The 25,068-nt window shown below is 45.3% G+C and overlaps 1 protein-coding gene across 2 annotated transcripts in view; it reads right to left on the minus strand.

The window, feature by feature from the left end:
- The window catches only part of SNX15 (sorting nexin 15), a 35,137-nt gene that overhangs the window by 4,069 nt on the left and 6,000 nt on the right, over positions 1-25,068 (minus strand). Inside the window, exons 3-7 of one of the 2 annotated variants that reach the window (XM_088480013.1) lie at positions 20,181-20,301; positions 12,617-12,732; positions 12,342-12,522; positions 10,727-10,867; positions 843-1,067 (exon numbers count right to left, since the gene is read on the minus strand). In XM_088480013.1, coding sequence (XP_088336139.1) covers positions 843-1,067; positions 10,727-10,867; positions 12,342-12,522; positions 12,617-12,732; positions 20,181-20,301 — 784 coding nt within the window. Of the gene's footprint in view, positions 1-842; positions 1,068-10,726; positions 10,868-12,341; positions 12,526-12,616; positions 12,733-20,180; positions 20,302-25,068 lie in introns of both variants that reach the window. The other variant, XM_088480012.1, reaches the window with a different exon arrangement.

Consider the following 25,068-nt stretch of genomic DNA (forward strand, 5'->3'; position numbering starts at 1 on the left):
TACACTGAGTAATACAAGGAACATTGGGTTGATATATTCTATTGAGCCAAGTCTTTCTGTTAGAGATTGTAGAAATAATTTGACCTCACATGGAGTCCCTCTGCACTATACTCTCTGTAACCAGAAATTCCATCAATTAACCCTCTCCTGACATTCATAGTCTCTTAGAATACACTACACAGTATAAGGGTATGGTACACTATAATCCGAGCTATACACTTTCCAATAAGCATACACTTAACTGTTCCATTACTTCTACTGTATATAAATGTTTGCAGAATTGTTTATCATAAGTCACCTTTGACTAATTAAAAATTACCTTTATGAAGTGTGTAAAGTGATATATACCTATAAGCAGTGCTATTTTTCAGCAGGAGCTCAGTTCCTGAACCTCTCATTAACTATGATGTAATGTCCTGGACCAAAATGTATTTTCCATAAGATAAGTTTTATTTTAAAGTCCCTTTTGAGTGCCTTCCTTTATATAATATATATATATATATATATATATATATATATTTTTTTTTTTTTTTTCTATAGCTCCCCCCAGTAGCTTCATCCACAGTTCCTGAACCTATTTTTCCCGAAAAATAGTCCTGCCTAGAAGGCCCTTATCTGTAACGGAGAAGGCAGGGAGCAGTGGAAACAATAGGGAGCAATCAGCCAGTAGGAGGATGTTCCTGTTCGCTGTGTGACAGGTAAAATCTAGATCTAGACTTTACCTCTAGAGCAAAAGTGACAACAAAAAAGCTCAGATTGTTGGGACATGAGTAATGTAATATTAATGGGGGACGAGTCTATCTTTTCAAAGAATAATGAACCAGAACTCATTAAAATGTCACCTTTCACTCCCTTTAATAAGATATCCACTGCATTTCGGAAAAGCCTGAAGGCTTCTGGGTAATCTCCAGCTGACTCTCTATCCATTGCTGTCTGGACTTGGCATGTAGCTTCTGAGATGTAAGACCCTTCTTCTTCACCAAGAGAAAGGGAAGACGTCATCTCCTCCCCTTGACCCTTCAGGGACAGCAGGTTCAAAGAGGTATCCAACTCCACAGATGCACCATCTATTAGGTAACAAAACATACTCTTAATGGAATCATACACAGTAACTATACAGTACATTAGAGGAAAGAAACTGGTGCTTGTCCAGCTCCTGTGGAACTATATTACAAGCAGGGCTATATCTAGGGGTGTGCAACGAGTGCTACTGCCCAAAGACACCCCCAGCTTCCTGTCCAGCTCACTCTTCTGTGACAGAACCAACCATGTATACTTGTATAACTATGAACTGCAGTATGTAAACTTAGGCTGTGGCTTGCAGGACATACTTCTTATAATATCCCAACTTGATAGCCTTACTTTGCCTAAGCCTGGTGTAGTTGTATGCTTAATTCAATCTCACTTCCCAGGCAAATACAGTAATGATCACACCGCCTGTGGCAGCCGCCAACATCACACTGAGAAACCGAGAGCTGGTTAGCTGTCCTGTCACACGCTCCCTGATACACCTGTCATGTGACTCATTTTGAGCAGATTGAGAATAAAAATATTATTTTATTTTTCTATTAAATGCAATCCACATATTATCCCAAATGTGCACCTTTACAGGGGCGGATTGCATAATGGGCACAACTACAGGGTTTATTGCATAAGGGGCACTACTACTGGGAGCATTGCATAAGGGGCACTACTACAGTGGGCACTACTACAGTAGTCACTGTATAAGGGCCACTACTGTGGGCATTGTGTATAAGGGGCGCTACTGTGTGTCGTAAAATGAATAAGGGACACTACTATGTGGTGCAATGTGAATAAGATTGTGCTGCTGTGTGGAGTAATTTTAATTGGGGATACTATGTGTGATTTCGGCTAGACAGACCCCACGTCCCTTGCGGCGAGGTCACACCCCCTTTTTTTCATACCACGCCCCCTTTTTTCGGGCTCGGTAGATCATGACAGGTTTTTCGTTTTAAAAGATCACCAAGTCCAAAAGTCTGACCACCCCTGATTTAGAGCATGTAATTGTAATACTTGTTTTATTGTGTACAGTGGGCCTCATTCAGCTTGAATCACAAGTCTGCAATCGCACGTACCCGCTGGTTGCAAAAATATGCAAACTAATTTGATCGCACCGCTATCGCAGCACTATACCAAGACGCTCGCCAGTTTATAAAGCCGCCCACTTCCCATTACATACATCCACAAGTCAGTGAAAACATCGGACCGATACGCAGAGCTGTGGTTGAGCTTGACCTGACTTACTCACTGCAAAACTTCCTGTCACCATCTATACCTCTGGCTGCGTATGCCGTCGCAGGGGCTTAATTATGCACGCCTCTGTAACAGCGTTCAAACGTTCAGGCACACCTGCGTTCCACCACCCCTCTCCCCCCCAAACGGCACTTCCTGTCAATCATCTCTCTGCATATCCGCCGATTTCGCTTTCGCGATCGCATTGGCTGGTTCGAGCATGCACACTGCGGTGTACACATGCGCACAGCGCAAACATCGACCGGGTGCGTGCGTTCGCAGCCTTGCGACCTAAGCTGAATGAGGCCTACTCTACACACCATTCTGTGTGATATTAACTATTTTTGTTCCCATATAGTTTTTATTAAATAGTTATCTACATAATATCTGCCTATACTAGATCAGACCACCATACCTATACACTATTGGTTTATTTTTCTTATATATTAACCATTTAAACTTTTTTATCACCATACATTTCAACATCAGTAGATAGAACAATTACCCCGCTGTCCTTCCTCCCCCTCCGTGGTTTTACCTCTTTACGGGTGACTATTCCATCCGGACTAGCGGCGATATTTGTGACTTCCTTTCCTTATATATTTGTTTCATTATTTTGGGAATATTTAAGGTATTCTTACATGTGTATGTATATACTTTGGCTTATAATTTTCCCAAGCAGTGCCTTGGGTTTTCCTCCTCCATTTTTTTACCTGCAGTATTTTAATGTGAGACAAAATTGTTTCCTACTACAGCGGATAGAGGGCGTGCTTCACTGTAGATCACAATTGTAACCGCGTACGCAGATCGGTCGATGGTGCGTACTGCGCATGCATCGCAATGCATAGAGTCTCTGGGGAGACTGCTGTAGCCAATTCTCTGTGTGCCCTACATGCCACCTTTTACCCTTCACAATAAACTGAAGGGGTCTGTTTGAGGGTCCTCCTTGAGTGGATATATAGTGGTTGTACCCTTTCTAATTTCTAATTATAAATTGCTCTATGCATACTATTATAAGTTGATCCTGTGTCACTTCTGGTCTTATAGCTCCATCTGGTGGACTAACTCATTAATTACACAAACCTGTGTTCTTTTCAAATTGTCATATGTATCTACACTATGGGGTAAATTTACTAAGATGGGAGTTCTATTAAGAAGTGATGTTGCCCATAGCAACCAATCAGATTGAAGGCATTATCTTGTAGGTGAGAAGTAGAATCTGATTGGTTGCTATGGGCAGCATCACTTCTTAATAGAACTCCAATCTTAGTAAATTTACCCCTATAAGTCCTCTGAGATTCTGTTTATAACAAGGCTCCCCGGCTTATATAATATATTGTATATTTTTTCTATTTCACTTATATTTTATGCCCTGAACTCTCAGTACTAACTCCTATGGCACCCAGTGTAGGCCCCAGCATTGACGTCCCAGTGTAGGCCCCAGCATTGACGTCTTGTCATTGGCTGCTATGCTTTGACCATGTCACTCCATTAGTGGGGACCGTGTAATGTGACACCTATAGGTCTTGCGCCTAGACTCTCAATCCTGTTTTATGTAGCTGACCTAGCCCAGAGATCTGGCGACCTATTTCATGGTGAGCTTACTGGGGATGCAATCGGGAAACCGGCTGACATGATCCCGACAGCCGGCTTCCCGACTGCTTTATCCCGGCGTGGGTTAAATGACAGGCGTCTATATGTAGACGCCTGTCATTTTCCCGACGCCGGGAGACAGGCGCCCGGCATCCCGATCGAAGGGATGCCAGGCACCGCGAGTGGACAGCCTTTAGGTTTAACGCACCGGGGGGGGGGGGGGGGGGACTTAGGGTTAGGCACCCCCCTGGGGGACTTAAGTGTAGGCAGTGGGGAAGGGTGGGGTTAGGCACTTACAGAGGGGGATTAGGGTTAGGCACCCATAAGGAGGGTTAGGGGGGTTAGGTTAGTGATTACTTATCTTAGGACGATCGGGATATCCAGCGCTGTCGGAGTGCCGCTGCCGGGATCTGTTCAGCTGTAGGGCTGCCGCTGCCGGGAATCGAACCACCGGCCGCTTAAAGAGACCCAGAGCCACCCTGGTTAAAACACCCTCGCCAGAAGCCTTCCACTCTCTGTTTGTGGCACCCACGCCTGGGCCTGTTTCGTTAGATACTGCTTCCCCATGGCATCTGGTAGTTCGGAAGGGGGATCCAATCCCGAAACCCACTAATCTCCTCTGCTGTCCTCTTCTCATGCTGGAAGTTCGGAAGTTACAGAAAGTTTAACATATCTACGATCCCTCCCTACTCGGCAGGACATTCAGCAGGATCTACAACTAATGGAGCAGAGGATTCAGGTTGCAGCAGAGGATTCAGGATTCCATACAAGCCCGTATTTCCTCCTTACAGACAGATCTCACTCAAGTAGCGGATAGGGTGGTAGCTCTTGAGGATCACAAAGAAGAGACTGACACTCAACTTGCTGACCTCTGGGATACTATATCACGTCAGCCTCGTTCAATGATTGATATGAAGCAGAGATTGGACGACATTGACAATAGAGGCCGCAGGAATAACTTGATGTTTGGAGGAAGCCAGGCACTGCTCATCACCAGGCCAATACCATCCCTACAGTGAAGCATGGTGGTGGCAGCATCATGCTGTGGGGATGTTTTTCAGTGGTAGGAACTGGGAGACTAGTCAGGATAGAGGGAAAGATGAATGGAGCAATGTACAGAGACATCCTGGATGAAAACTTGCTCCAGAGCGCTCTTGACCTCAGATTGGGGCGACTGTTCATCTTTCAGCAGGACAATGACCTTAAGCACACAGCCAAGATATCAAAGGAGTGGCTTCAGGACAACTCTGTGAATGTCCTTGAGTGGCCCAGCCAGAGGCCAGACTTGAAACCAAACAAACATCTCTGGAAAGATCTGAAAATGGCTGTGCACCGACGCTTCCCATCCAACCTGATGGAGCTTGAGAGGTGCTGCAAAGAGGAATGGGCGAAACTGGCCAAAGATACATGTGCCAAGCTTGTGGCATCATATTCAAAAAGACTTGAGGCTGTAATTGCTGTCAAAGGTGCATCAACAAAGTATTGAGCAAAGCCTGTGAATACTAATGTACATGTGATCTCTTACTTTTTTAAAATTTGGAAAAATCTCAAAAACTTTTTTACACGTTGTCATTATGGGGTATTGTGTGCAGAATTTTGAGGACAAAAATGGACCAAGACCATCGCGACCATCGGGCTTGCGACGAGACCCTTGTGGTAGGGTCTCCTTCATCGCAAGCCCCAGAGAGCTTTCGGCTCTAACAGAGCCGGAAGCTCTAACAGAGCCGTGATGTCAGTGGGGCCGACCCCAAACGGCAAGCGTTCCCTCGGGAACGCCTCCGTTTGGTCAGCCACCCCCCTGGCCCGCCCACCAAACGGGGCGAGCTGTCATTGAACATCGACAGCTCGCCCCCGTCGCTAGCCCGGGTCTCGCGCATGCGCACGATGGAGTCGGCTGCGTTGTGCGCATGCGCTGTGGGCCACCATCGACCCGGTTGCGAGCGCTCAGCGTTTGCGACCGGGTCTGAATCAGGCCCTCTGTCTGTACTTGTTTTCTATGTTACATGTACCTCGTATTAACACATGGTGGGAGGAGATGTTTTCTTATTGTTCTTCCCAATTTGATACTATTATTCCCATGTCTGTGTTTCCCTCTCTACCCTTTTGTAGGGAGGCTACCTTGTTCCCCCATTTTTCCCGCAGGTGGAGACTGTTCTCTATGATTGTATTTTGATAGTCAATGTTAGGAAGTTAGTTTCTCTGTGGACGTCTCTGGCAATACCCTTTCTATGGCAAAGTTAACATTGTTTTCTAATAATGTGAATGACCTAAATGTCCCAGGAAAGAGGTCTAGTTTATTACATTCATTACATTTTGATGGGATTGATGTTGTGTTCTTGCAGGAGACACATTTTAAAAAGGGTTCCTTTCCAGGTCTCTACTCTCGTCACTTTCCTCAGGGCTACTTTAATGACTTCTCTGGTGCTAAGGCTCGGGGAGTTGACATATTATTCTCTAAATACCTTAAACTTTCAGATGTTATAGAGATACCATATGGGGATGGTAGAGGGTTACTGGTTAAGGCTACTATAGCACATCAAAGATTTATGTTTGTTAACTTATACTTACCTAACCAAGGTCAATCTCATTTTCTCAGCGAATCTTTGGAATTAATAGAGACACATATAGAAGGGGTCCTGGTTGTAGGAGGAGATTTTAAATGGGCACTTGAACCCCCCTTAGACACTTCCACTGGGGCTACTAGGACTTAATTTAAAGAGGCCAGGAGATTTCGCTCAATTCTGCAGGATTTTCAATTAGTTGACATCTGGAGACTGCTACACCCTGCGGATAGGGATTTTACATTTTATTCACCCCCACATAATTCATATTCTCATATAGATTCTTTTTGTGTGAACCATTCCTATTTAGATTTACTTTTAGATGCGACCATAGGACAGATTGTTGGTTCCGACCATGCTCCTATTACCCTCGTCTTACATCTCAGTCACCGTCCACCACGATATTGGTATTGGCAGTTCAACGAACAGCTCCTTAGGGACCCAACTTGTCAGGCACAATTGGTAGAGGTTATTGATGAATATATCTCATTGAACGGTACTGTGGAAGTGTCGTCGGTTACGATTTGGGAAGGCACATAAGTGTGTTGTTAAGGGCAAGTGTACCCAACTTGGATCTTTTCTTAAGAAACAAAAAGAAATGCCCTATTGACAAAAATTAAAGTCCTTGAAATGGCTCATAAATATACTCTTGCTCCTGACATATACGAAGAGCTCCAAAATGCTAGGACCTTTTTAAATAGCTTGCTCAATGATGGGGTCCGACAAACATTTCAACGCTGTCGCCATAAATACAACAACAGGTGGAGTAACAAACCTGGCAGGATGTTAGCAAGGGCTCTCAGGGCCCAGAGGTCCATTACATATATACGTCTAAAATTAAGGACTCTACTAGTGCTATTCATATTACAGATAGAGCAATTGCCAGGGTCTTCCATAACTATTATTCGGAGTTATATAATTTGATCTCAACCCGTAAAGTCTGATTGAGCCAGCCATGCAGTTGCAATTGCAAGGTTCCAGGAGGAGGTTGAATTCCCTATTCTCCCTGAGGCAGTTTCACAAGCTCTGGAAGATCCCTTTACAGAGGGCGAGTTTTTACACCCTCTTAAATCATCCCCGACGGGTAAGGGCGCAGGACTTGATGGCTTTAAAGCCTTTCAGGACAAACTTGTTCCTCTTTTATTAAGGGTGTGTAACACAGTCTCTCCGCAGTCCCCTTTCTCTGATCAGTCTTTTGGTGCCCATATCACTGTCATCCCAAAGGAGGGTAAGGACCCTTGTCTTCCAGCCAGCTATTGGCCTCTCTCTCTCTTTTAAATGTTGATGTTAAACTATATGCCAAACTCATGGTGAACCGTCCTGGGCCTCTGCTTCAGTCATCCACTCTGTCCAAGTTGGTTTTGTCCCAGGTAGAGAGGCGAGGGACAACACTATTAAAGTGATTGATCTGATAGCTTACGCACAGAATAAATGATGCTTCTCTCCACAGATGCCGAGTAGGCTTTTGATCAAGTGGTTTGGGGCTTCATGGTGTGGGTCCTGATACGGTCGGGCCTGGGTGAGGTATTTTGCAGAATATTCTGTCTTTATATCGAGTGCAGTCGGCACTAGTCAGAGTAAACGGGACATTATCCGACGAGATTAAATGACTAATGCCACACGCCAGGGCTGTCCTCTTTCGCCTCTGGTTTTTGTACTATGTATGGAAGCCTTGGCGAGGACGATTAGAGGCAACATTGCTGGGTTGAGTTGGAACCAGGGATCAACGCTTGGCCCCTTTTGCTTACAATTTGTTGGCAATTATTACCAACCCGGTGACTTCTCTGCCGAACCTCATGGCTGAATTTGAGCGATTTGGTCGATTGACTAATTTTAAAATTAACTATACGAAATCCATTGCTCTGAATGTGGCTGCCTCAGTGGAGACTGCATCCTTCCCGTTTTTCTGGCATCCCTCCCATATCAAAGTATTTAGGAATACTTTTCCAAAATGTCTGAATACGACTGTGACCCTAAATCACATGCTAGCTAAAATACGGCAGGAATTAACTCAATGGCTCACACAAAAGTTTTCTTGGTGAGGGAGAATAAACATAGTTAAAATGAGCACATACTCCCTAGGCTCATGTACCTCTTCCATGCAATACCCCTGAAACTCCCCCCTTGTTTTTTGCCAGAGGCGCACAAAGTTATCCGAAACTTTGTTTGGGGGGGGGACGGAAACCCAGATTTAAGCATGTTCATCTTTTTAGGCGAAAAACGCAATCTATGGTTTTACACAGGATTTTGGATTAGTCCAGGGGTCCGGGGAGGAAACAGTTGGTAGAATTTGAATCCTCCTCTAGTAATCTTCATTTGCAAAATGTCCCGTGATGCTCCAAAATGATAAATTCGGATCATCCCACTGTAGGCCCCACTTTTTTGTTATGGAAAGAACTGCGCATTAGGCCCGGAAATTTCTTCGGTAATATCTCTTCTAACTTTTATTTTAAATAATCCTCTTTATTTCTTCTGGAACTTCAGGTCGGACTGCGTCTTTGTGGAGGGAGGCAGGCATTGGTAGGCATTGCTAGACTTAAACATCTGGTTGCTGATGGTGTGTTTAAGCCCTTTTTGGACTTATGTACAGTATGTCTGCTGGTATTTCTGAACGGGATTCCAGGTTCGCCACTTCGCATCCTTTCTGGGAGGAATTTCTCAATTTGGTACAGACCTTACAGCAGCGGTCTTCAACCTTGGCCCGCCCGCTGCTGTGGAACTACACATCCCAGCATGCACTGCCACCTTTTTGATATAACAGCATGCTAAAACTATGGCAGTGCATGCTGGGATGTGTAGTTCCACAGCAGCTGGAGGGCCAAGGTTGAAGACCCCTGTCTTACAGCATTTGAAACCATGTGATTTCACTCTTCAGACCCCACTCATGTTATCTCAGGTATCTACTGTACCAAATCCTTATATATGACCACTTTCCTGATAACCTATCATTTTGTGAAGCTTGGGACGGGGATCTTATAAATTGTGGTATACCTATAAATTGGAAGAAGGCCCTTCAAATTACTTCTGTATGTTCTGCTAGCTTAGAAGTCCTGGATACCCAATATAAGCTTCTGCCACGATGGTACAGATGTCCAGTACTATTACATATGTTTTTCCCATCTGTTTCTCCTCTGTGTTGGAGATATGGCAAAGATAAAGGTACTCTGATACACATATGGTGGGGCTGCCACCTAATACCCCCCTTTTGGTCCAAGATTATAACATTAGCCTCCGAAATTCTGGGTTTCCAGGTTCCGACTGGACCAGAATTCCGTTTACTATCGTATACAGACACGCCTATATCCCGGAATAGAAAAATGTCCTCCTTAAGCATATACATAATGTTGCTAGAGCGGTTGTTCCGGTAGGCTGGCGCTCAGTGGTGGCTCCCTCGGTGTGGGATTGGTGCCAACGAATGGACTTTTATATGAATATCTTTTATACAGCCCTAGAGAAATACTCAGATTTTGTCGCAACTTGGTTCAATTGGATGAAGTTTAAGTCATCTCCCTCATATAAAGCGATAGTACCTAGGACTCAGATGTAATCTTATTTCGTTTAGTTCAAGTTTTATCTGACCGTTGAATTTTTACAGTGTTATACTTCACCTTGGTATTTGTTTTACCAAACCCCGTACTTTCCTTCACCTATTTCCTTTGTCTTGTCTACCCCCCCCCTCCTTTTTACATACGGTTTGTTGTATATGTCTTAATTTTTTTAAGTTTACTTATATATGTTGGTAAATGGGATTGTATATTGGATATTATCCGATCTGCTCGGTTCAAAAGGAATAAATTGTCTATTACCCTTTATACTTTACCAATGTGATATTGTTATGTAGTTGTCTTTATACGCTGTGAGACTTTTCAAATTTTAAAAAGAATTTCTAAAAAAAAACAAAAAACAAAACAATCACTTCTAATTTTGCATGATTTTAAGAATTGACAAAAATAAACAAATAGAAAAACACTATTATTTTAAACCTCAATTAACTTTGACGAAAAAAAAAACATCTCATGCCATTTAAAGTGGTTCACCATTATCCGTTTAGGACAGGGGCGGTACACTGCATCTCCAGGCCTCTCTATAAATTGCTCAGGAGGCAGCAATGTGGCCCGTTCTCCTGCAGCTCCACTCTCCTCTGCTGAGAGGCGCCTGTATTCACTCCTAATACCTGCACCAGCTGGTAATAAATACAGCAGATTACATCGGCAGTAATAACTCCGTCACCTCATGCTCTGTTGCAATGATGGTAGTTCCGTCACTGACTACAGAGCACTATTGTATCCTACCAGCTAATGTAACTAATACGCGCTTACCTTCTGTATAACAAGGGTCAAACAGTGCCAAGTCATTGGGATCCAGTGTTTTTGTGGATGGAAGTGGATTGTGAGTCTCATCAGCCTCTATCTGACAGAAGTCTTCACTCAGATCAAAGAGTAAATCAAACGCAGTTGGTTCTGCAGAAAGTAACAACGGTCACTAAACATTGCACATTGTACAGAAGCTCTTCTCTCCTCATCCATGCCGCTTCTTTACATCAGCAATATTTTAAAAGGCAAAACTAGGTTGGTTTTGCCTTTTGAAATATTGCAGCTTTAAATATAGCTCCTAAATGACCTAAATCTGGTGTCTTCCTGCAGCTCACAGGCTGTTACATTACTCAATTAAGATTAAATGCTGCAGCTCACAGGCTGTTACATTACTCAATTAAGATTAAATGCTGCAGTGTGACCAAGAAAATACATGTATGTCTCCGCAATGTCATAAGGCTGGTGTCACATGAGCAGCATATTTTTGCAGCCTAAATAGAGATGTATCATGATGCTCTTCTAGGGAAACATTGCATTAAATAAGCAGTAAGCAGAAGTAAGACGCACTTCCTACAGTATGTGATGGGGAAACAGTGTTTCCTAGTAATAGCCAAGTACCACCATGCCAGCTTCATAAAGCTGACACCAACCTTATGTTATAATGTTAGGGAAAGATATCAAAGAATAACAAGGTTAAGAAGCAATGATAGTTATAAAATAATATTGATAATAATAATAAAAATCTATATGAAGATACTATAAACACTGTGGGGCTGATGCAGATTTGAACACATCGCTTTGGTGAGTATATCTTGTGTGTTTTTGCACGGCGCATGCTCCAGGGCAGAGTGTACGCCAGGTGATGCAGTGTTGTACGCACCTCAGTTTATCTCCATAACTACCAGCCGGTTACCACCCAAACTTCACAGAGGGTATGCGGAAGAGACTGCGGGCTATGCACAGCTGTGCTTACTCTTAATTACACCATTTTCAGGCAGATCTTTTACACCAGGGATGGTGCGAGTGAATGACGACGGCTATGTAACCAAGCATACAGGTAGGGGCGGTTTGGCGCAGAGATGTGTACAACTCTGCATACAGGAGAATATATGCATTCTTTTCCATGCCTGCAATGAGTTAGCAATTGTAGTCGGCTTGCATTAGGATACATACGTTATGTCAGCGTTTAAAATATCAACATAGTACGTGGAGTACATAACGTCGACATGCACTGTGAATCGAAAGAGTATGTCGACTTATAAAATGTTGACACTAATCATAACGCTGTAAAAGGTCGATGCCAGTATCGACAATTTCACTATGTCGAAATGTCATATGTCCACATTTTAACCATGCTGCAATCATAAGAGTGGACATTCCCGTGTGGACATTATGAACGTCATAGTGACTGAGCCCCTTCGCATTCTACCCTACATTAGTCCCAGTGAGAGATCTCACTACTGCTATAGAAAGTGACGTTATAAAGTAGAGATGGAAAACTACACCAGACTAATGGAATGAAATGACATTGGGAAGTTACGGCTTTGCATATATGCTTTATTTTCCAATCTGCTACACTAATTTAATTCCATGCCCCTCCCTTATCAATGCAATAACTTACCATCACTGACACTGTCCTCAGCATGTTCCACCACAGCCTCTGACGCTGCCACATCCGCACCATTTATTTCTTCTTTTATTTCTATAGAGGAGCATCTAACTGGTTGTGGGAGTAAAGGCGGAGGCAACACAAGAGCATCTGCAGAGTCCGGACCGTCTGATCGCAGTGTAGCTTCTCCTGTCTGCTGAGATCATACACACAACACCATTCAGTGGCATAGTGGCAGACAGGAGAGAGCAAGTCTCCATTGCCCCGTTCCCATGTGTCTTACTTACCCTGAAGAACTCCTTTAGCTGTGGGCTATTATTGAGAGCTGGGATGCTCACAGAGAACCTCAGCATATCTTCTGCAGCCTGTCTCCGTTCCTCTATAACGGGAGCCTCAAAACGTCCTGGCAAAAAGGAAATGCTTAAATAAGATAGAGCTCAACATGTTATCATATAATATTATCTACACTGTATATATACACACACCTATACATAAACACACTGACATCTCTGATCATGTCCTTACACACAATCAGTGCAACACCAGAGAATGGTTTATTACATGATACATGCAAGAATAAGTGCACACCAATGTACAGTATAGGAGAGAGGTCTGTTATAGCAGGCCATGTAAATGCCATGTAAGATATACAACATGGTCTATATTGGAGCAATGACTTATTATAGTATGGAGATATAATATACACTTTTGGTAAACATATGAAAAATATGAGATATGGTAAGAACTTACCCTTGTTATCTCTATTTCTACGAAGTCCATAGGGTTCCACAGGATAACTTGGGGTATAGGTGATGACGTCAGTCTTCAGGCACCACAGAGTTAAAGTTTTCAGCCTCCCAGGATGCATCTGGGTCCCTCTCCTATACCCCGCCCCCGCGCCAAGGCATCTCAGTTACGTCACAAGCCATAGGCCGGAGGAGGAGAAGAAAGAGAGAGAAGAATAAAAAAAAAAAATCTGGACACTCACAGGAATCACATTCTCACCATAGGGAGACGGAAAAACCGGTGACCAGAATAAAGCCCATCTGCAGTACAGGTGCGACAGGGCGGGAGTCCTGTGGAACCCTATGGACTTTGTAGAAATAGAGATAACAAGGGTAAGTTCTTACCATATCTCATATTTTCTACTTCAGGGTCCATAGGGTATCCACAGGATACCTTGGGGATGTCCCAAAGCAGTATCCTTTAAGGGTGGGGACGCTCCTGTGCTGAGAGGAGAATCCGCCGCCCGAAGGAAGCATCCTGAGAGGCAAAGATGTCAAAAGCGTAATACCTCACAAAGGTATTGACAGAAGACTACGTAGCAGCCTTGCAGATCTGAACTGCAGAGGCACCACGTCTAGCTGCAAATGAAGGACCCACAGACCTAGTGGAATGAGCCCTCACCAAGGAGGGAACTGGAAGACCTTCATCTGAAATTGCCATACGAATACAGCCTGCCAAAGTCTACTTTGAAGCAGGCCAACCCTTTTTACGGAAGCCATAGAGGACAAACAAGGCGTCCGACTTCCTAAAAGAAGAAGTGCGGTCAACATAAATTCTCAATGCCCGCACAACATCCCAAGTGGCGTCACCCACTGAAAGTCCAGGTGAATTGAAAGCCGGCACAACAATTTCTTCATTGATGTGAAAACTGGATACCACTTCGGGAAGGAATCCCGGACGAGTGCGAAGCACCGCCCTATTCCTATGAAAAATCAGAAAAGGGGGTCTACAAGAGAGAACCCCTGAATCCGAAATCCGTCTGGCCGAGGCAATGGCCAGAAGGAATATGGTTTCAGCTGTAAGCCATTTAAAGTCCACTGAGTCCAGTGGTTCAAACGGCGGCCCCTAGAGAACTCTCAGGACCACAGCCCAATTCCAAGGCGCCACCGGTGGAACAAAAGGTGGCTGAATGCGAAGAACACCTCGCATAAAGGTGTGCACATCAGAGAGCGCAGCAATCCTACGATGAAACCAGACTGACAGGGCAGACACCTGCACTTTCAGAGAAGCCAGGCGAAGCCCATGATCCAGTCCAGCCTGTAGGAAAGCCAACACCCTAGACAGGCGGAACTCCCTAAGGGAATACCCTCTAGGTCTACACCACCGGAAGAAAGTATGCCACACACGATGGTAGATTCTTGCCGAGGAAGGTTTACGAGCTCTTAGTATGGTTTGCACCACGGAGCTAGAAAAACCCTCTGGACCTTAGCATGACCGTTTCAACAGCCACACCGAGTCAGGTCCGGGTGAAGACAAGGACCCTATGACAGCAGATTCGGTCGTAATGGTAACCTCAGAGGAACGTCTACTGACAGACTCTAGAGGTCGGAGAACCAGTGCCGTCTGGGCCACTCGGAAGCTATCAACAGTAGCGTACCTCCTTCTTGATTTGAATTTCCGTAATACCCGCGGAAGAAGGGAAAACGGAGGGAAAAGGTAGGCAAACTGGAACGTCTACTAGACGGACAGGGCATACACCAGAGACGCCTTTTCGTCTCAGGTTCGAGACCCGTACACCGGCAACTTGTTGTTGTGCCGGGACGCCATGAGGTCTATCTCTGGAAGACCCCACTTGTCCACCAGACTCCGAAAGACGTCCTGGTATAAAGACCACTCTCCTGGTTCCTCCTTGCTGGTTTAAATAGGCCACCGTGGTGGCGTTGTCCGACGGGACCTGCACAGGGTGACCCTGGAGAACCGGCTGTGCCCGCTGGAGAGCTCTTGACACCGCATGGAGCTCCAAAATGTTTATTGGAAGCTCCGCTACCGCCCGAGTCCACCTGCCCTGAAACAAGTGTGGACCCGTGACAGCTCCCCAGCACCGGAGACTGGCGTCCGTTGTTAACAAGACCCAGTTCGCCACCCAGAACGGGCGACCCTTGTTGAGGTGGGTCGTCTACAAACACCAGGTTAGAGACAGGCGAACATCCGGAGTGAGCCCCATCGTCTGGGACTTGAGACACTGAGGCAATCCATTCCATCTGGACCGGATCAATAGCAGCAGAGGTTTGGAGTGACATTGGGCGTACTCCACCATGTCGAATACCGACACCATTGAGCCCAATAACCTCTTTGCCAAGTGTATCGACACTCGACGACACTGCAGACAACTGCGCACCCTCAACTACAAAGCAAGGATCTTTTCCTCCATCACAAAGATCCACTGCTGCCTGGAGTCCAATAAGGCCCCGAGGTGCAGGATCCTCTGAGACGGGGTGAGAGTGGACCTCTGCCAGTTTGTCAACCAGCCGTGACGTTGCAGTACCGCAATCGTCAGATCCAGATGGTGTAAAAGAAGCTCTGGAGACCCCGCTATCAACAGGAGGTCGTCCAGATAAGGCAACAGTCGGACTCCCTGCATCCGCAGGAGAGCCGCCATGACCGCCATGACCTTGGTGAATACCCGTGGAGCAGTCACCAGGCCAAAAGGCAGTGCCCGGAACTGGAAATGTTCGTTGCAGATTGCCAATTTGAGGAACTGCTGATGGCGCAAAAGAATAGGGACATGCAGGTAAGCGTCCTGGATGTCCAATGACACCATGTAGTCCCCAGGTTCCAGTGCCAGAATAATGGACCGCAGGGTCTCCATCCGAAACAGAGGCACCCTCAAGGACTTGCTGAGGGCCTTTAGGTTTAGTATTGAACGGTAAGACCCATTGGGTTTCTGCACCAAAAATAGAATGGAATAGAAACCCAGGCCCCTCTGGGAAATTGGAACATGCACTGCGACCAGCACCGGGCGAACTGAAGCAGGCGCACCCCACTTTGGGGTCCCCCAAAAGGAGGCCTGGACCGTCAGGCCGCAGGTTTGTTATCTGACCTAGGAGCCGGACGTCTGGTACTCCAGACCTGTTTCTTGGGCTTGGACAATTTCTTGGCCCCAGCCTGCCGTGGAAAGGACTGTACTTTAGGCCTACCTTGGGCCCTGTGAGGCCAAAAGGACGGCCCACCAGCACTAGAAGGAATCGTAGCAGTCAGAAGACATGCAGATTTTGCTGCTGCCAACGTAACTACAATTTTGTCCAGATCTGGACCAAATAGTACCTGTCCAGACTTTCTAATCCCTTTTTGGAATCCGCGTCCGCTTTCCAAGAACGCAACCATAAGGTGCGACGAGCAGCCACAGCTGCAGAGGAGATCCTAGAGGTGAGCATACAAATATCTAAAGCCGCTTCATTAATGTAAGTGGCCGAGTCTCGGAGATTGCCCACCAACTCGGTCTGTTCAGCCGAACAGTCAGAGTCCAAAGACGCCTCCAAATTATCCGCCCAGCGCTCCATAGCTCTGGCTACCCAACACACGGCCAGAGCCGGTCTGGATGCTTCCCTGCAAGGGAATAAACGGATTTGAGGCAGATCTCCACCTTGCGGTCAGTGACATCCTTCAAGGATGACATCGAAGGCATAGGCAACGTGGCACTTTTGACTAGGCGTGTGACATGTGAATCCACTTGCGTAGGGGATTCCCGCTTAGAAAAATAATTGACCGCAAACGGATAAGCCACGGCTAAGCGTCTCTGGGGCTGAAACCGTTTACCTGGATTTTTCCACGCCTCCTCTAAATGATCCACTAATTGATCAGAAAGAGGGAAAACCGTAGCCTCACCCTTAATATCCTTAAAAAGGCATATATGAATGTGGCCACCAAAGGATCAATATCCTCAATAACTAAAGCCGAGCGGACCGCTCGAATAAGACCAGGGATATACACCTTGGACTTAGCGTCCGGCTCTTTGGTACGGAGAGGTTCTTGGTCAGATAGATCGAGAATCTCCCCATGATCTGACGTCTCATTGTCATCCCCATAAGGAGCAGATAAAGACGCCACCGGCCGTTATGAGGCCGCAACACAGACTCCCCCTGTAAAACATCGGACAATTGCTGAACCGATGTAGTTAAGAGTATTAACCCACGCAGGCTCCGGAGAAACCTGGGAAGGGACAGGGAGACTGTGGGGTACCATCAATTGTCTCGGGAACTCCCGCATGGGTGACGACACCACTGACTGCTGGGACAAACCCGTCTGGGTAAACGCAGGTGGCGGAGCTAGCTGGCCCACAAGGGTTGTAAGCACCTTAGCGAAACAAGCCCAGGGAGGTTCCTGTACCGGGACCGTGACCATAAGAGGCCGTGACAGTGCCAGGCACTGGGGGCATAACCCCTCCGCGTTACCCTCCCCCTCCGCTATTGGTACCTTACATTTAGTACACATGAGCTGGAGAGGAAAATCAGTCTCAGACATGATGGTAAGTATGTGACACTCACACCTATACGTATTGGTATAGTGTGAATAACACCCTGCACACCGCGCACCGCAAGGGCTTTGAGCAGAGCAAGATCAGGGACAGTAATAAAGCTGACAGTAGAAAGTGAAAGTACAGACAGCAGACGCTAGCAGTTCAGTCACATACAATGCAGAAGAAACAAATCCCTGCACTATTAGCGCTGATTCTCAACTACTCAGACCCTCAGGCTGGTAGGACTCAGCGCTGCATACACTGACCTGTGACAAACAGAGGAGAGGTATGCTGGGGGACCCAGACCGCAATGCCACCGCTCACAGGCTTCCAGCAGTGTTCACCATGCTTTAAAGATGGCCACCGAGGAGCAGAAGATGAAGGAGGCCGGCCTGGGGAGGACAGCTGACACACTGTGGCCAATCAGGCAGAGCAGAGAGGCTGTGTGCAGCAGGGGAGGCGCCGGCTGTGAGACAGGGAAAGCGCGCTCCCCTGGCACGCATTTAACCCCTGGGACGCCGCAGCGCATGCCGCTCAGCAGCGGCCCGCTGTCCCAGGGGGTAGTGGAAGCGCAGGTTGGTCGCCTGGCTCCACGCTGCAGCCAGTCCCCAGGGAGCCCCCTGCCTGGGGACTCAGGACCATGTGACCAGCGGGGACCCACCGCGGGACCCCGCTGCTTACCTGCATCCCCTTGGATCCGGCCATGGTCCAAAACATCTGGGGACACCGCTAGCCGTGACCCCAAATGTCTACCAGCATCCCCGGATCAGTACCGGCGTTCTGGTACCGGCGGGGTGTAGGGGAGACGTCATGGACGTCAGTACTGACTGTCCATGCTGTACTCCCAGATGTGCAGCCAGCGCTGCCTTTAAAAGAAACTTCAGGGGCTCTTCATAGCCCCCCTCTGCACAGTGCCTCCGACTCCGGCCAGGCACCGACGAAACTGGGATGCCTTGGCCCGGGGGCGGGGTATAGGAGAGGGACCCAGATGCATCCTGGGAGGCTGAAAACTTTAACTCTGTGGTGCCTGAAGACTGACGTCATCACCTATACCCCAAGGTATCCTGTGGATACCCTATGGACCCTGAAGTAGAAAATTATTTTCGATTTTTTGTTATATTGGTAAATGGCCACCAAGTCTTTACTTTGGCTTACGCAGTTCAGCTACCATGATTCTCCTTTCTCAGTTCTGTTAGGAATTGAGTCAGGTGAGGGGAAGGTCAGCAGAAGGTTATTACACACACAATGAGGGAGCTTTCTAACTTGATCAAGCTAGTACTAAAAATCTCTGTATTCATATGCATTGTAGTACACAGATAGAAAACAAATGTCCTTTGCTTCGTTTTAACCTATCCGCATTTCACATTTCCAGGACCATAGGGCTGATTCAGCATTGTACGCAATGCGAGTGTGCAGAATGGGTCCTGCGTAATCGCATGCAGCCCCTTCTGTGCCTCTACCTAATTGATAGGGGCAGTGCCGGGGCGGCCGCCGTTCCCGGAAATCGGGGTGTGTCCGCCCAGTCATACACCTCCTGCTGCATTTGCATATTTACAATGACGGAATTGCAAACCGGCCTGCGTTCATGTAGCTTTGCAATTCCGTTCAAACAAGAATCAGCCCCAATATGCAGTCAGACTGTCAACATTCAAAATGTCGACAATGACAATAATAACATTGTTAATGTCGATTCCTGATTTTAGGCTTACGGTTAGAGTTTGGGTTAGTCTGCAATTAGGGCTACATTACTGTTGGGATATTGTAACTGGCTAACAAGCACATAGCAAGCAGTAGTTTACAGAGGAAACAAGAAGAGGACGCCCCTGATCTTAGTAAAGAAACTGACATTGTAACAATTGTGCAACTTCTTTAGTTAAGAAACTGAAACCGTGTGGCCCAGCTTTGGAGGGTAGTGGGATATTCATTTATGTAGCTAGTTAAGGGTTCTGTGTGCTCAAAAAGGATTTAGATCCACTGCACTAGTAGACTTAAGCTGGGTACACACTAAATACGATGTGTGACCTAGCCAGGGAACAACGCGATGTAAAGATACATAGCACGCGTCATACACACTGCACGATCCGGTGTACAACCGCGTGATATATTGTAACATGCATGTATCAACATGGCATCATTCATTGCATCGTCCCATCTTCTGTGCAGAACAGCAGATGGAACAATGCAATGAATGACTGTCGCGAACGTCGGGTCGGGCGTACACAACGCACGGTCCGTACGATATATCGTTCCGATATGTGACAGAACAATATATTGTACAACGGATCACATAGTGTGTACACATGTAAACTGTGCTGTGTAGGGTAGTCAAGGGCAGCCAATAGGACAAGCAGCGGTAGTCATCCAGTCAGGTGACCCTGATCTCCATACTCAGCACTGTTTACACTCAATACTTCTCCATACGGTCAACTTTGGACAGATCACTGCATGACGGCATGGATAGAGGTTCTTTGAGCTTAGAGAGGGCACAATGGAAGAAAAAGAAAAATGTGCTGTTCTTGTTTAAAGGAGCTTTGGCAGGCTTACTGGCACAATTTATGACATTACAGTTGTCCTCTCTTCTTAATGAATCAGTACAAATAACCACTCACCAAAAACCTGAGCACGGGGAAATGCTGGGAAATCCTGAGTGCGCTGGAAGAGATTTCTATGCGTATAGGAGAGCTCTCCATGAAGTTTCTTAAAGTCGCTGTAACGTTTCCAAACAATGATCTGAATGATGACATATGATAAGTAACAAGAAGTTAAAGTTATCCTATAGATAGCCGATGTGACACTGTAATGTAGCATTTTGCAAGCAGATACACCTGCAGTTGCACACAGAATATAGGCATGCTGCATATCATTTTAATCAGCAGAAGCTGCTTGCGCATCATATTATAATAAGACGCATTTGCCGGTAAAAAGTCGTACAAGATGCTTGCCGCTAATGAGTCACATGGCGCTCACGTTATGTTTAACACAACTTGTTGCGCACATAGGTAAGATGGATGTGGACACATCTGTATACCCCATGGGTTGATGCTGCAGACGTATCTTGCGTGTATTCACACTGTGCATGCTCCAGAACCAGGTGTACGCAACTCAGTCACATGTCCACTTGTGGGCAAAGGAAACTAATGGGATTACCATCCAGGGGCATTCGCATAGTATAACAAGGGCATGTAGATGGTATTGCACCTGTTATAGGGCTGCTGCAGTGCACACTGCTAATGAGGGCTATCAAAACGTACAGATAGTGGCAGTCTGTATAATCGTGAAAATACATGCCCATAATACAGGATAAATTAGAGAAATAATGGACAGGGTATCCACAGTAATGGAGGGTACACACAGTCAGATTTTCTGGAAGATATGAACGATAACTATTGTAAAAATCATTACATCGTTCATATCGTTGACATGTGTGACATGCATCGACGAACGATGCGCGTGCCCGCATGTCAGATAACGATACCTGAAATATACTGTGTTTGCAGTCAGATCTGGACGATTTCATTCATTTAAATACTGTCAGAAATCGTTCATCGTTAATGAGATCGTTGGTAAAATCGTTCATCGTTGATCTAGCAAGTCTGACCGTGTGTATGCACCATTAGTTTAACAATCACAATATCACATGGGGTAAATGGCACCTTAACTCCAACTGTTGGGCTTCTCCTGCTGTCCAGACAGGGCCTGTTACCCCCCAGTGTGCTCTATTTCATAGTCAGTCCGCTGTATGCACTCCCCCCCCCACTTGGCGCTCAAGGTAATTCTGGCCCTAGGGTGGGTCTATTTAATTGATGTGGTGGCTATATACTTTAAATTAAGAGTAAAAACTCAGTAACACATATTTAGTTTTGTTGGGTGGTTTGGGTGCTATTAATGTAACAGAGGGCTAGGTTTCAGGAGGTAGGATATGTATTACATTTGAGTGCTTATAAAAATGTTGGGGTTTGTTGGGAGGGGGGCAAGTTTTATTAGTCAAATATGAATGCTACTAATATAATGTCAGTACAGCTTAGGGTGATACAGGTCTATTCATTTAATGTCGGGTCTGCTTGGGAGAAAATAGGACTGATCATTACATTTGATTATTATTTATTTTAGAACGGTTCAGGTTGCAGGGGGCGGCTCTGTTGATTTAATTGCGAGGCTGTTTGGGGGAAGAGAAGCCTAGAATGTTTACTCATTCTCCCGCATCTAATGTACCTGTCCCATTTCCCACACCGGGCCCCAATGTCACAGGACCCAGGCAAGCAGCAACAGTTAGCGAGAGCTGTAGAACAGGTAGGAGAGAGAGGAAAGATCTGCCTACCGTCCTGAATCTAGAGGAGCAGTCACAAATGTAAGTGTCTGTCCTGCTTACTCAGGACTTTGTACCAATTTTAAGGACAGGTGGGAGGTGTGTATCGCTGAATACAAATATAAACTTTTTCATGAGGGGGTGTGGGGGGCAGAGTGAATTAGTCTAGGGTGGTCAGAACCCTTAATCAGGCCCTGCAACTTCCAGGGACCCACAGTTTCTACTCACTATGGGGTCTATGTACTGAGCCTTGGAGAGAGATAAAGTGGAAGCACCAACCAATCAGCTCCTAACTAACATTTTTCAAACATAAGCCTGTAAAATTAGGAGTTGATTGATTGGTACTTTATCTCTCTGCAAGACTTAGTAGAGCCCTATCCCTTCTGGGTACTGAATGTAAAAATGATTACTTAAGGGCAATTCCACATTAAGGTGGACAAAGTTGCAACATGAAAGAATTTTATTGAATATAGAAGAGAGGCAATTTATTCTAGTTTCTTAAATTAGTCTCCTTTTTCCTCAATTATTAATCTAATGAATGTTGTAAACATTTTAATAATGTCATAAGCTTGGACTGTTTCAAAGTAATAAACATGAATATTCAAACATTCCTATATCCCTGACCAGATGCATACCCATGATGCTTTGCAATTTCAGAGATGGCTGCCAATGTAAAAAAGGCTAGGATGTTATTTTAAGACTTTTGGAGATGAAATAGGTATGTATACTTTCTTTTATACCTAGCCATGGTGCCAACTGTTAGTTCGTGACCATGTTAATATTTTTTTTTGGAACTCAGACTTTTCTTACTACTTAGATGGGCCAATAATCAGGTATATTTGAAGCAACTCAAAAGTTAGCATATTCAGTAAAATTGATGGTTGCGGACTAACGCATGGTCACGGACAAACGCATGGTCACGGACAAACGCATGGTCACGGACAAACGCATGGTCACGGACAAACGCATGGTCACGGACAAACGCATGGTCACGGACAAACGCATGGTCACGGACTAACGCATGGTCACGGACAAACGCATGGTCACGGACAAACGCATGGTCACGGACAAACGCATGGTCACGGACAAACGCATGGTCACGGACTAACACAAGTATTATTACACAACGTTATTCATTTCATGGTAGGTTTTATGAATTCAGCATAGCCTATAATAAGATTTCACATGTTTTTAAAGTTTTAAGCATTGGAAATTATGTATGTGCAGGTGTTGATATTAAATAGAAAAAGCAATCCGCACAGACCAAGATAGTAATAGATTGTTCTATCCCCATACACTTAAATATCAATGAATATCTATTCTGTTGGGGAGGTGCACCCAGAAATAAAAATGAACACCTGAAAAAAGAAAAGTGAAGTATTCCTATAGCGTGGCACTCAAAAACAATTATCAATATTATATCAAAATGTTATCAACCATTCATAGTTAAGTAATTTTAATTATAATAATAGTGACATTTCCTAACTATGAATGGTTGATAACATTTTGATATAATATTGATAATTGTTTTTGAGTGCCCCGCTATAGGAATACTTCACTTTTCGTTTTTCAGGTGTTGATATTGCAGGGTTATGTAGGCCCACACCAGCGGATGACTCAAACTACAACAAAGTAATAAGTCACTTAACCAGTGGTGTTGGTTTATTGAAGTATAGTAGATACAGCCATACTCACTCTTACATGCACACTGGTAATGGAGCGGAGCAGGGTTCTATACAGTTCACCAGCCGGTGACCGTATTTTTTAAACAGGTAGTGTTGCAGGGATGTTTGAACATAGGAGCTAAGTAGGAGACTTCTTTCTCCCACCATGTACAGATAAGATGACCCCTTCATATGCACAGTAGTGATGACGTTGGCCATCTTGGGAGAGGGCATGAAGCCTCCCTGGAGAACAGGAAGTCTGTGAATTAGCACAACTTTTCTAACTTTTTTCTAACTTTTCTAACAGGCTAGATACAATGCCTAAGACAGTATACAATACAGCTCCTCCTCTTTCCTTGTGTCTTTTCCGGACTTTGGCACAGATAGGTCATGCAGTATTTTTTTTTTGTATGGGGTCCTGGTGACTGGCACAAGCAGCATTTACACAGATTCAGTGGAAGGGGTTAAAGCGATGCCAAGGTTCCCATGTGCCATGTTACTTATCTTATCTGGTCTCTCCACGGCTGGCCATCCTTACTCTGTGAGGTTGCCTTGGTTCAAGTGGCTTGTCCACCAGTATTGGTTGCTACAGTTAGCCACCAGTGCCTGCTAATGTGCCCAGAGATTCCAGCCATGAACTTACATGAATGCAGCTCCGGGCCTTCTAGCAAGAACCTGATTTCATGCCATTTTGTATATTGTGTATAGGTAAAGGAGAATGCTACAGTTATGGAGCATTCATTGAGGCAGAACAGTACAGCAATCCATATTTCAACAATATTTTCAGAATCTCTTGCAGAAATTTGCTTGTAATGCTAAATCTACTCAAGTGTACATGCTTTTTTCCTTTCTGAGATAGTGGTTCACTTAAGGTTGTAATCTCCATATCAGCAAATCATTTTATTTCCTTTTCAATCCTCCATTGCAGCCATTACAATGTTAAAAAGCTGTTTCAATATACTTTTGAAAATGATTTTCATTTGTTAGTCCGAGACCACTTTCCTTGTTAGTCTGTGACCAATTTAATGGTCTTGGACATATACTATATTAATTTGGAACCAATGCATTGTGTTTCATCCTACACTACATCGTTTGGAGTACCAACTAATACCACTTACAGTTTTGTTCCTGAAAATTTATGACTAGATTATTAAGATCATAGTTCAAAATGTGTGCTCTGAATGTTAGTCTGCGACCATGGAATTGCCCACGTCTAGTTATAAACTTATACTAGAATAGCATACTACAGGCATTATTGTTATTTTTATTCTTAATCTGGATCTGAATCTGAGCAGATATTATTCTTTACTTCTGCCCCTCAGGTGGGTGGTCACACCCCATGAATCAGCTGGCCATAGCCCTTACGTGTTGCGCCATCTACCTTCAGTGGGCCCCTACCAGAGCATTCGCCCTGTGGGCCCCTACCAGAGCATTCGCCCTGTGGGCCCCTACCAGAGCATTCGCCCTGTGGGCCCCTACCAGCGCATTCGCCCTGTGGGCCCCTACCAGCGCATTCGCCATGTGGGC

This window comes from Taudactylus pleione, unplaced genomic scaffold (assembly GCF_031769625.1).
Source record: "Taudactylus pleione unplaced genomic scaffold, aTauple2 ptg000250l, whole genome shotgun sequence".
NCBI classification, from domain to species: domain Eukaryota; kingdom Metazoa; phylum Chordata; class Amphibia; order Anura; family Myobatrachidae; genus Taudactylus; species Taudactylus pleione.